Source organism: Microcaecilia unicolor, chromosome 4, assembly GCF_901765095.1.
Source record: "Microcaecilia unicolor chromosome 4, aMicUni1.1, whole genome shotgun sequence".
NCBI classification, from domain to species: domain Eukaryota; kingdom Metazoa; phylum Chordata; class Amphibia; order Gymnophiona; family Siphonopidae; genus Microcaecilia; species Microcaecilia unicolor.
The window spans coordinates 228,857,917-228,870,280 of record NC_044034.1 but is presented as its reverse complement, the minus strand read 5'-3'; the positions used below and the strand labels follow the sequence as shown (position 1 = coordinate 228,870,280).

At 44.3% G+C, this 12,364-nt stretch overlaps 1 protein-coding gene across 1 annotated transcript in view; it reads left to right on the top strand.

Moving 5' to 3' along the window:
• SHPK (sedoheptulokinase) overlaps positions 1 to 7,471 on the top strand; it is a 99,482-nt gene extending 92,011 nt beyond the window's left edge. Inside the window, exon 7 of the mRNA XM_030199524.1 lies at positions 5,634 to 7,471. Coding sequence (XP_030055384.1) covers positions 5,634 to 6,028 — 395 coding nt within the window. The 3' untranslated portion in view covers positions 6,029 to 7,471. The remainder of the gene's footprint in view (positions 1 to 5,633) is intronic.
• The last annotated feature ends 4,893 nt before the right edge of the window (positions 7,472 to 12,364 follow it).

Below are 12,364 nucleotides of genomic sequence, written 5' to 3'. Positions count from 1 at the left end.
CGGGAGATAGATCGTTTTCCTTACTTACAGGTGCAGCATTACATAGTAGCACTGGGCTGGTCTAACTTAAGTGAAGATGTACAAGACATGTTGAGCATGGACATGACATTGGGGGCACAGGAATCAGTGCCTCTGAAATATCATCATAGAGCTCTGCAAGATTCCACAGAAGACATAGACTTTAGAAGTAGAGCTCAGCGCTGGGCGGAAGAGTTACTGACTGAAGTTACTGGAGAGATATTGAGCAAATTTGTATCCTCCATGTGGAAAACCTCTATCTTTACTAAATACTTAGAGATGCAATATAAGTTTGCTCTACGACTATATATTTTGCCAGCACGAGCTTGCAAGGCTGGGTACAGTGACTCGGATGCGTGCCCTTGGTGCAGACAGGTCCAGGCCACGCTTGGCCATATGTTTTGGTTTTGCCCGCACACGCTGCAACTGTGGACCCAAATATTGGGTGAAGTCAAGAGATACTGGGGACGCACAATACAGAGACACCCAATGCTATTGTTTGGTGAATATAAATGTATTAAGCCAACACTGCCAGGATTCCTGTCCTTCCTGCAGAGAGCAATATTGATGGGAAAGAGAGTCATCTTATTACACTGGCGGGACACCAGAGCTCCTACTGTACGAACCTGGAGAATACAAATGATAGAACTCCTAAAGCTGGGGAGGTGCGGACTATTGGATTTGTCCTCCAGAGAAGGACTGAGATTTCAGAGGACATGGGCGAATTTTTGGGACACACTGCAACCGTTAGCGAGGAGTCGAATCTTAAACTGATTTTATCAGAGTTCATATCATAGTTATAATTGTTAATAGGATCATTTATGTTGTGGGAGGGGTGGGTAAGGGAGGGGATGGGAGGGGGGGGGGACTGGGGACAGGGATGAGAGAGGGGGGGGGGAGACTAGAGAGAGGGGATAAATAAAATGTAGAACATAATACAATTCATGAATGTGTTGAAGGTAACTGGCATTCAGATGGTTACTTTGCAGTGTTATTTGTATGTTACCTTTTCTGCCAATAAACAGAATTAAATATAAATTTCAGGAGGAGGGGGGGTTCCTGGTGCTGGGAGGGAGGGAGGATGGGCGGGCGGACGGCCTGATGCTTGTTGGGTTGGAGGGAGGGCAGGAGGGAGGCCGAACTGGTACTCGGAGGGAGGGAGAGTGGGCGGACCAACGATGGTGACGGCGTGTGTGCCAAGGGAGAGGGCTCTGCGTGCCCTCTCTGGCACGCGTGCCATAGGTTCGCCATCACTGCCCTATATCATTTTCGTCGCCCTTCTCTGTACCTTTTCTAATTCCACTATATCTTTTATGAGATGCGGTGACCAGAATTGCACACAGTATTCGAGGTGTGGTTGTACCGTGGAGCAATGCAAAGGCTTTATAATGTCCTCATTTTTGTTTTCCATTCCTTTCCTAATAATACCTAATATTCTGTTTGCATTCTTAGATACCATTGCACACTGAGCAGAGGGTTTCAACATATTATCAACGATGACACCTAGATCCTTTTCCTGGTCTGTGACTCCTAATGTGGAACCTTGCATTACGTAGCTATAGTAAGGGTTCCTCTTTCCCACATGCATCACTTTGCACTTGCTCACATTAAACGTCATCTGCCGTTTGGATGCCCAGATTCCCAGTCTCGTAAGATCCTATTGTAATTTTTCACAATCCTCTTGCGATTTAACAGCTTTGAATGTCAGAGCCATGGCTGCATTGGTAACCCACTTGTGGTCAGCCTCCATTGAAGAAATTTGCAAAGCTGCGACATGGTCTTTAGTCCACACATTCACATCTCATTACTGCCTTGAGCAGCATACCTGACACGACAGTCAGTTCAGGCAGTCAGTGTTGCAGAATCTGTGTGGGTTCTGGAATCCAACTCCTCCCCCTGAAGCCCATTTTATTCTGTTTCAAGCTGCACTCATTCAGATTGTATATGGCTTCAGGTCGAAATGAGTTATGTCCTTGCCGTTGAGAGGCCCAGTTGACCAATGTGTATTGTTTTTGGTGAGCCTGGATGCTAGGGATACTCCAATTGTGAGAATTAATGACCTGCTTGTCCTCGGAGAAAGTGAAGGTACTTACCTGTAGCAGATATTCTTCGAGGACAGCAGGCCTTATATTCTCACAAACCCTCCCACCTCCCTGAGGAGTTGTTTCCTACTTTTTATTTTATTTTTTTATGCTGTAGTATTTAACTGTGGTAGCTGCGCCCTTGTGGCAGACGGAAAGGCACTTGTGCATGGGAGGTGGAGTGTGCCTCGAGCACCACAAAGCTCTGTAAAGCTTGTTATAAGCTCTGGACCAGGCAATGCAGCCTGCTGTCCTCAGAGAATACCTGCTACAGGTAAGTATATACTCTTTACGTTTACTGGAGTAATAATTTCATCAATTTTTATTACTTTTACTTAGTTATAGCTGATTCTTGCAAGATGTAAATGACAGTTCCTCAGTAAACCAGATGAAACAGCAAAACCTGGGAGAGGATTTTGCTATTGCAAATCTCATCATACAAACAGTGGATGATACCTTAAATTTTGCTGTTCAGTGAATGTAGCCTATGAGAACGGTGGAATTGCCTGTTTGTTGAGCTGGTTTCTGGTCAGCCAAACAGAACAGTGATGTGGGTTCATTTTGAAGCACAGATAAAATTGAAGCTTGTTTCAATTCTTGGTGAATAGAATGTGTCTCTAAAATAACAGACTGCTAGTCACCCAATGGAAATCTTTACATTGGGATTACTGGCCACTGGATTGATAGTCTTTAGAGAGGAAGTCTGCTTGTTTAACCTTACGATTTCAGGGTTCCCACATACTTAATGTTCTTGCATCCGTTCTCAAAGATACTCAGAGTTTTCCATCAGATCAAACATTGTTAGAACAACAGCCTTCTCTATAATTGGACAGCATAATGATGATGAAGATGCAAATGATGAATTAGACTGCACTATTTCTAATGTATATGATAATGAAAATGTTGAAGATAAAGTATTCTTTTCCATACAATTTCATACGAAGATTCCCTTAATCAATACCTGCAAACCTAGTCCAAGGACATCAGTAATACTGTAGCCTGGCCTGATTTGAAGGAACTTTTTTTATCAGACTGAACAATCCACTTCCTGCTAGTGCAGTTGTTGAACACCTTTTTAGCTGTGCAGGATTTAATAATGACTCGAAAGCAAACTTGCAAGAGTGACCATCCTTTTCAAAATTTATTTTACTAAAAGCAAAGTGGATTGAATTGTTAACAATAGTTGCATTCATTGTAGTTATGGTACTTTTTTAGTTTAATTTCTTTTATTGCTTTTCAGTAGAACAGGAAAATAAGAACTCATGACTTGACAAGTAACAAATTACAATACAAGGCGAATTATGAGCTCACAATCACAGCTTTGGAATCCCTCATTAGCCTAATTTCTAGATTTTCAAAGATTTCAGGTTATAAAATAAATTGGGATAAAACTGAATTGATGCCTCTGAATGATGTCTGCACTCCTTTTTCCATTCAAGGATTGCCTCTCAAATGGGTGTCCTCCTCTCTTAAATACCTTGGTGTTCTTTTTGACAGGGATCTTGTTACCACTATTAAAATTAATTCTGACAAAATACTTGCGCAAGTTGAATCATCACTGGCTGCATGGTCGCCATTAAACCTCACTTGGTGGGGAAGGCTGGATACCATCAAGATGATGATAGTCCCAAAAATTACATATACTATGAGTATGATTCCCCTTCTTTTCCCTTTTTCCTTTTACAGGCGGCTGGAAAAACTTCTATCACATTTTTTGTGGAACCATAAGGTACCCAGAATTTCGCTAAGTAAGCTAAAACTACCGAAAAGACGTGGTGGAGTTAAATTTCCCGACCTTCTACTGTATCACAAAGCTTTCATTATGCGCCAAGGTGTGGAATGGGTTGCTCCGTTAAATGCTGATCCTAAGCTCAGATGGTTAATCTTTGAACAATCCATTATTGATCTGCTAGTGCATTCGTATTTAATTGGCATGCGCCTTCCTAAAAGCATTACCTCTAACCCGGTCGTCAACACTACCCATAAGTTATTGTTGCTCTTGGACAAATCTTTGAGTATTCCTTGGTCTGTTACGTCTTGTATGCCCATATGAAATAATCCCAATTTTAGAATTGATAAAAACCAAATCTCTTGGTCTCAGTGGCAACGCATAGGAATCTGAGCCCTGAAAGATCTGATTCATTTGAATAACCAGTCATGGAAGTCTTTCTCAGATCTGAAAGTGGAATTTTCGCTGCCGGACGCTCAGTTTTACCATTGGCTACAGATTAATTCTGTATTAATAAAAAGTAAGTTGCAAATTCAGCTACTATCTCAAACTCCTGAGCTTATTAATTTCAATTTGAGGCTGCAGCATTCGGGTCATGCTGCTTCTTACATATATAAGCATCTCTTAAGTATGTCCCCTGCTAAGTGTACAGCATTGCGAAAATGTTTGGAGGAAGACATACAACAGCCTATTACAGATAAACTATGGGAGCAGTTATGGAACACCCTCTTTAGATGCTCTAACTCTTCCTCAACGATCCAGTCCTTATATTTCTTCATGCATAGAACTTTGTGGACACCGCATAGGCTACATACTATTTCTTCCTTCAGTTCTAACTTATGCTGGTCTTATCAATCTCATATAGGTAATATTAAGCACCTTATCTTTGACTGTGTGTGTATCCAAAATTATTGAAGAAATTTCGGCACAGCTTGTAGACATTTTCCATCTCCCTGGCTCAATAACAGTTTGTAATGCTTAAAGATCAATACCTTAAAAGCTTATTGACTCCCAATGAATGTATTCTTGTTAACACCATGGTATCTTTAGCTCTGAAAGTAATCTTTACACACTGGAAGTCCTTACATCAAATCACTTATCAAGAATGGTGGAACTTGTTGTTTCAAACTTACAAGTATGAAACATACCTTGCAAAAAAATCTTTTCGTTTTACTCTGTATAGGAAAAAATGGCTTCCTTTTGTATCTTACTTTAATGATGTAAAATGATGATTATCAAACTTGGTGTATCTTGTGGCTTATGCATGCTTCATGTTCTGTTGTAAAGTTTTTTGGTTTGTTTTTTTCTCCCACTCTTCCCGTCCTCCTTCTTAATTTTAATTCTGTAGTTATGGTACTTTTTACTTTAAAATTATTATATTATGCAATAACTATTTTACTTTCACTTAAGTAAATTTTTTAAATGTATTCTTTACTATACTTAAGTATTAAAATATAAATGTATTTTTACTTTTGCTTAAGCATTTTGACCAACACTGGTTATAGATTTTACCCTTTCTCTGTCTGTTTGGAAAGCCTTTGCTGAATCAGACCCAACTAGTGTTATGTGACCCAGTTCAGTTACCCTTTTTTCTAAGAGAGGAAGCAAAAACAGGAAGAATTAAGTGGGAGTAACTGAAAGGGCACCAGAAGTCTCGTGTATCACTAATGCATAAGTCGATAGTTGGCCTATGCAAAAAAACAGACTAAGCTTTCACTTTTGAGTTGGGAAAAGTGAGACACTGATATTCTAAAGCATAGGAAACGGTAGTGTCTCCTTATTTTTGAATATATTTGTTTTTGCAGGTCTTGACGTTCCGGACTCCACCATCTACACCCAAATGATCAGAGCTGCCTTAATCCAAAGTTCTCCCATACTTACAGTCTATCCTACTATATTTGGAGAGAGGCATGCACCAGACCATCTGGCTTCTGTGTCCAACATAACTACCACTCAGCTCTCACTGGGTCATGTGACAAGAGCTTTATGCCGTGGGATTGTTCAGAATCTTCATTCCATGATGTCTGCTCAGCTGCTAAGAGAGTCGGGAGTGAAAAGAATTGTGGGAAGTGGAAGTGCATTATCCAGAAATGAGGTGCTAAGGCAGGAAGTGGAAATGGCTTTTCCTTTTCCTTTAGTGTATAGGAAGGATGTGAGCTCAGCTATGGGTGCTGCCATGGTGATGCTTTACCAGAGATAGAAAGGCCTCTCCAGAGCCAATGTTATACCCATTAGGCCCCAGGGCAGAAAGTAAGGATTGGGCTTAGATAGTGCCAGTTGCTGTGATGCTCTGCCTCAGTGACATCACTCAGCTTGACTAAGGGGGCCTCTTGTGGCACTGGGATTCCTGGCAGTTGCCCTGCTTAATCCCCTCCTGTACCTTAATACCAGCTCTAGGACTCTTCTTTGGGATCTCTGTTTATTTAGATCACCAGTGTGATCCAAAAGAAACTAAATTCATTCTTTTATATATTTTCTAGGATGCCAAGACATAGAAAACATCCCTAGTTAACATTTCATCATGAGATCTTGAATAGCCTCCTCCATGACATGCTATGGATTATAAACAAATATGCCTCTATAAGGAGGGTTGGCTTATCCTGGAGGATAGAGTGAAAAAGACCTGGACTAAAAGATTTACAAATCGCAGTAGTCCAAGTTGGTTTCTGATATTTTCAGCCACTCGTGCCCAAATTATGGATCTCATTTTCATCACAACTAAAAACAAAGGTCTTTCCTCAGGGGTGATGGTTAGTGATCTCTGTATGAGACATCTTTTCTTCCATGTTCTCACACAAATTTGCATTTAGAACTGTCAGCTGTTTGAAAACTCTTAAATGAGTGATGCAATGCTCACTCAGCACTCACCAAGATGTCTAACCAGTCCAAGCTGCTTTAACCAATTAGTCTGTTATATTCTGGAAGGCACCATTTGTCCTTATTCTTTTTTTCATAGCTTTTGTAACAGTTATGCTGCTTGTATTCTAACCATATGGAGGGATTCTTTGTCTTTTTTCAAGGGCTATGCTTTCAAAACTGATCTGTAGAGTCAGAATCTAACCCTATAAACCAGGCAGAACAGTCCCCTTCACTCTTTCCCCTTATTTAATTTGTGATGTGTTTACCATGTATGCTGGAGGTTGTTGCATTAGTTCCAGCTAGTGGGGGCTGAGAAGTAATTAAATATAATAAACCAAACCTAAAAAACCCTTCCCGCTATACCCACACTCATTCTCACTTTCAGCAGTTCAAGACACAGGATATATCTGCACTGCAATGTCAATAATCTTCTGACATTCCTTTTATAAACTGATACTTATAATTCAGATTAAGCTAGTTTCAGTCTTGATACTGAGATCATTGAACTGATTTTTATTTAAGATAAACAGATTCTCTGAGGACAAGCAGGCCAGTTAATTCTTGCATGTGGGTGACATCATCCATGGCACCCGGTGTGGCACGCTATCCAGGTAGTATATCTTTAAGAACTCATGACAGTGCAGGACCAGCAGTCTCTTCTCATCCATGGTAAGAAGACATTTTTGAGTGCTTTTTCTGCCTTCCCTTGTGGGTATTTTTTGCCCTACTTTGCCTTTTTCCCTATTTGGGATACTTTTCCTTCCTTCCCTTAAAATTAATTTCTTTTGCCCAGTTTTTAAGTTTTCATTATGTTTATTGGGCTCTAAAAGACCCTCTTAGACCTGAGTACATATAAGTACATAAGTATTACCATACTGGGAAAGACCAAAGGTCCATCAAGCCCAGCATCCTGTTTCCAACAGTGGCCAATCCAGGTCACAAATACCTGGCAAGATCCCAAAAAAGTACAAAACATTTTATACTGCTTATTCCAGAAATAGTAGATTTTCCCATTTAATAATGGTCTATGGACTTTTCCTTTAGGAAGTCGTCCAAACCTTTTATAAACTCCGCTAAGCTCACTGCCCCTACCACATTCTCTGGCAACAAATTCCAGAGCCCAATTACACGTTGAGTGAAGAAACATTTTCTCTAATTCGTTTTAAATTTACTACATTGTAGCTTCATCGCATGCCCCCTAGTCCTAGTATTTTTGGAAAGCGTAAACAGACGCTTCACATCTACCCGTTCAACTCCACTCGTTATTTTATAGACCTCTATCATATCTCCCCGCAGCCGCCTTTTCTCCAAGCTGAAGAGCCCTAGCCGCTTTAGCCTTTCCTCATAGGGAAGTCGTCCCATCCCCTTTATCATTTTTGTCGCTCTTCTCTGCACCTTTTCTAATTCCACTTTATCTTTTTTGAGATGCAGCGACCAGAATTGAACACAGTGTCCTAGGTGCGGTCGACACAATATTCAAGTATCAGCCGGGAGTGTTCCCCTTTATTTTCCTAGCGATCTGCCCCTTTTTGTATCACCATAGTCTCGTTTGATTTGGTCACAGCTGTTTTCTGTTCCATATAATCGAAGATTCCCAGTGGCTTCAGTTAGTGTGCTCGATGTAGCCGGACCATCTCTGGGGATAACACCCATTCTTGGTGTAGCCATTGTTTGGGGGCCAGACTATAACTCTACCAACTGTCTTCTTTGATTGCATATACAAAAAAAGGGCACAGAAATTCAAAAGGAGAACATTTTTGGATCCTGGTCCAAATTGTCAACGTTTGCATTGACATCTGCACGTGCACTGGCATTGGATGCATCGGTCTCTGTGGCTGCTAGATCCATGTCTGACCACTAGAGAGGGCCCTGGGGACCGGTCAACATCGAACCCAACAACATAGAGGTGTAAGGATGCGACATAACCCTCATTGGCATTGAGGGGTGTCGATGCTCAGCATTGGGTAAAATCCAAGAATTGTAAACATCAATCCCCCCCTCAACACATGGTGCCGGGAGTACTGTGCACTGAGAGATCAAGTACCCAAGAAGCATCGAAGATTCTCCAGCAAAGTGCATTGGCATCAGGGGGTGCTTGCGCCAGCCGTGCCTCTTCTCTCCGTCTTGTAGGGCCCTCGGTCTGTGGTAAGGTCTCCGATGCCAGTATCGGTGTCAGCAGCTGCCCATGTGGGTACCCCCGCCATGTCGATAGAGGAAACTTTACCAGAGGCAAGGATGGAGCCTGCATCTCAACACCCCTCCAGTAAGAACCTCATTCCTCCTATCTGAGGCAGGCTCGTTCTCAGCTCATGGGCGTCTGATGAAGATCCAAGGTACTTTTTGGAGGAGTCCTATAGTATACCATCAGACCCCTCCCCACCAGAGGAGAGGTGAAAATCTCCACCTGAGAGTCTCTCCTTTCATTTGGAGACAGAAAATGAGCCTAGAGCTGAGATGTTTGAGGTCCTGGGCTATGACTTTCCTCTTAGAGAGGCTGTGACTGTCCTGCTTCACAAAATCTTAGAGAATGTTCAGGGGAAGAACTGGAGTCCCCTCTGTCTGGCTCTGTTTTCTCCCCCCTCAAAAAATTGATACCATGATTCAGAGTTCACCTGGATTTGATAAACTGCACTTGCCTCATGGTTCCCTAGTGGTTGAATCCATGCTCAAATGGGCCAGGATTTCCAAAGACTTTGCTTCGGTGCCCCCTGGCAGAGAAGCTCGAACTTTGGACTCATTTGGGCGGAAACTGTATCAGGCCTTACTTGTGGAACTTGGTGCGCAGTATGACTGATTTGGCAGATTCTCTCCCACTGGAGCAGGCCGAATCTCTTCACCAGCTAGCCAAGCAGCAGAAGGCACATCGTAAATTCCTGCACAGGGGCACTTACGATACCTTTGATGTGGTGTCCAAGATTTCTGCTCAGAGTATAGCGGTGCAGACTCTCCTGCCTGTGTGTCTCTGACTTTGAGTCGGCAGTCCATTTGCCGTGGAGATAAGTCTTTTTGGAGAGAAGGTAGAGTAAGTCACAGACTTCATCAAAAAACATACTGATACCATCAATAAGCTTTCCTGGCAAGCATCTTCTGCACCCTCCTCATCCAGGAGGTTTTTGAGCAAGCTGAAAAGGGGGTCCCTATTACTTGAAGAAATGTAGGTACATTCCTTATTCTGCCTCCTCCCCCCCCCCCCCCCCCCCCAGCAAGATTAGCCCTAGTGTTCTTGTTCACATCAACAGCATGCGCCTAAGATCCCAACCGGCTCAGACTGGGAGTCCACGTGCTTCCCTACATGAACGATTGGCTGGTAAAGAGGACATCAAGAGATGGTGCTCAGGAGTCCATGCGGAGAACTATTTGGGGACTAGAGCTACTAGGGTTCATTTTAAACTTCCCCAAGTCTCATCTGCTCCTGGTTTAGAAAATGGAATTCATTGGAGTCCTGCTAGACACACGGCAGGTGCAATCTTTTCTTCTTGTGCCAAGGGTGGACACTCTAGTCACACTCGCCACTCGAGTTCGAGTCAGCCAGCAGCTCACAGCCAAGCAGTTGTTGAGGTTGCTAGGACCACATGGCCTCCACTGTGCATGTCACTCCTTGGCACGCTCCACATGAGAACTGCCCAGTGGACCCTAGCTTCCCAGTGGTGACAAGCCTTCAGGAACCTAGCGGATGTCATCTGAGTAATCCATCCTCCCCTGATGGACAAATCGATCCAATTTGACAAAGGGACTGCCATTCCAAATTTCTCAGCCCCAGAAGATGCTGACGACTGGTCGAGGAAGTGACGTCACCTGCGAAGATGGCGGTTTAGCGCTTTCGCTCCTGCTCACCCCAGCACAAAGAGCACGAGGTCTCCCGATAGAGACACCGCAGCGGCAGATTGTCAACCCCCAGAGATAGCCTAAGAGCGGACGGTTCGGGTCAGGATGAACACGCAAGCGGAACTAAGCCAATTCAGCTTTAAAAGCGGGACATCGGCGAACCACGAGGCGGGAGCAGGAGACCCTCCCTCACGCGCCAGAAAACCAACGGATGAGGCGGCCCAGAGCAGCCCAAGTCTCTCCAGGGAGGATCCGGAGCAGACAGCGGTGGACCCCTTAGCGGAGCTGAAAGAATGGCTGCAAGAAATTCGAACGGACGTGAAAGCGGTCCGGGCGGAGCTGGAGACGCTGGGTTCAGACCTCCGCGGCGAAATTAGAGAACTAGGAGGCCAGTGGAGGAGGTAGAAACCCGGGTAGAAGAGCATGCAGAGGAGCTTGGGGCCCTGGATCGGGCGGTAGCAGATGTTCACCTGGGTCAGCAACAACTGACAGATAAGCTGGATGACTTGGAGAATAGAAGCCGACGGCACAATCTACACTTCAGGGGCATACCTGAAACCCCGGAATACACTGACTGCGAAGCGGTGGTCCAGAAAGTGGTGAGCGCCATTCTGGAAGAGGCAGGTACCCCGCTGGGGGATGAAGGAGTCTGCCTGGAGCGCTCCCATAGGTCCCTGGGCCCAGCGAGAAACAACCTATCCAGGGATATCATCGCCTGCTTCCAAGACTACAAACTAAAGGAGCGGTTGCTCCAGATGGCAAGACGCCTCCAAAGCTTCAAGTGGGACACATACCCAATAGAGATTTATCAAGATCTGGTGGCCGCCACTTTAAAACGCCGAGCGGAGTTGAAGCCAGTCACAAGACGGTTGCGGGAACTTGGGATCCGGTACCACTGGAAACATCCTTTTGCCTTAGTATTCTACAAAGAAGGCCGTATGCACCAGGTGAGATCATTGGCTGAAGCTCGAGCAGCGCTACCGGAGGCACAGCAGGAAGCACCCCCAGAGACCCTCGGGAGAGTTAGCAAGAACAAGACTCAGACGCCCCACTCAAAGTGGCAGCGTGTGGGCAAAGGACATAAGCGCCTACAATGCCAGCAATCTGCTGGCCACCTCACATGACTGCGGGTAAGGGGGACTAATGATATGCTAATGTGTTCCAGGTGGCGGCCTGACACTTGTTCAGAGGTAATAGCCTTATAGATCTTGCAAGTTAAGTTTACAGTGGTTTGGATAACTGTTAGCGGGAGACCTGTAATGAAGTTGTAAAGTTATAATACTGCGGTGGGAGGGGAGGCGAGATGATTCCTCCATTAGATACTTCTTCTTACATGAGGGAAGATCAAGATGTAGATGGGAGGAGGAGGGTGGGTGGGAAGGGGGTAACACAAGGAGGGGGGAAACAGGGTAGGGGTTTGTATAGCAGTGAGGAGTGTATGGATGGCAAGGGCTATAAATGTGCGGGGGTGGGCTCTGGGCGCTTGAAGACGATGAAGGGATGCAAGATGTAACATTAGCGCTCCTGAATGTCAGAGGCTTAAATGTGCCCATGAAGTGGCAGCTTCTGTTTAGGGAGCTGACTCGCCTAAAAATAGACATAGCCCTGATTCAGGAGACCCACTTAAAAAAAGCAATACGAGGGGCTGTGCAGGCATCGCCACTATCCACACATTTTCTATTCATCAAACACCTTGGGCTCCAAAAGCAAGGGGGTAATGGTGGCACTCAGTGACTCTCACCCGTGGCAGTTTCATAAGGTTATTAGGGACAAGGGTGGTCGATTTCTTTTGATAACTATACAACTGGGGACACAAAAGTACATTTTAGTGAATGTATATGGGCCCAATGAG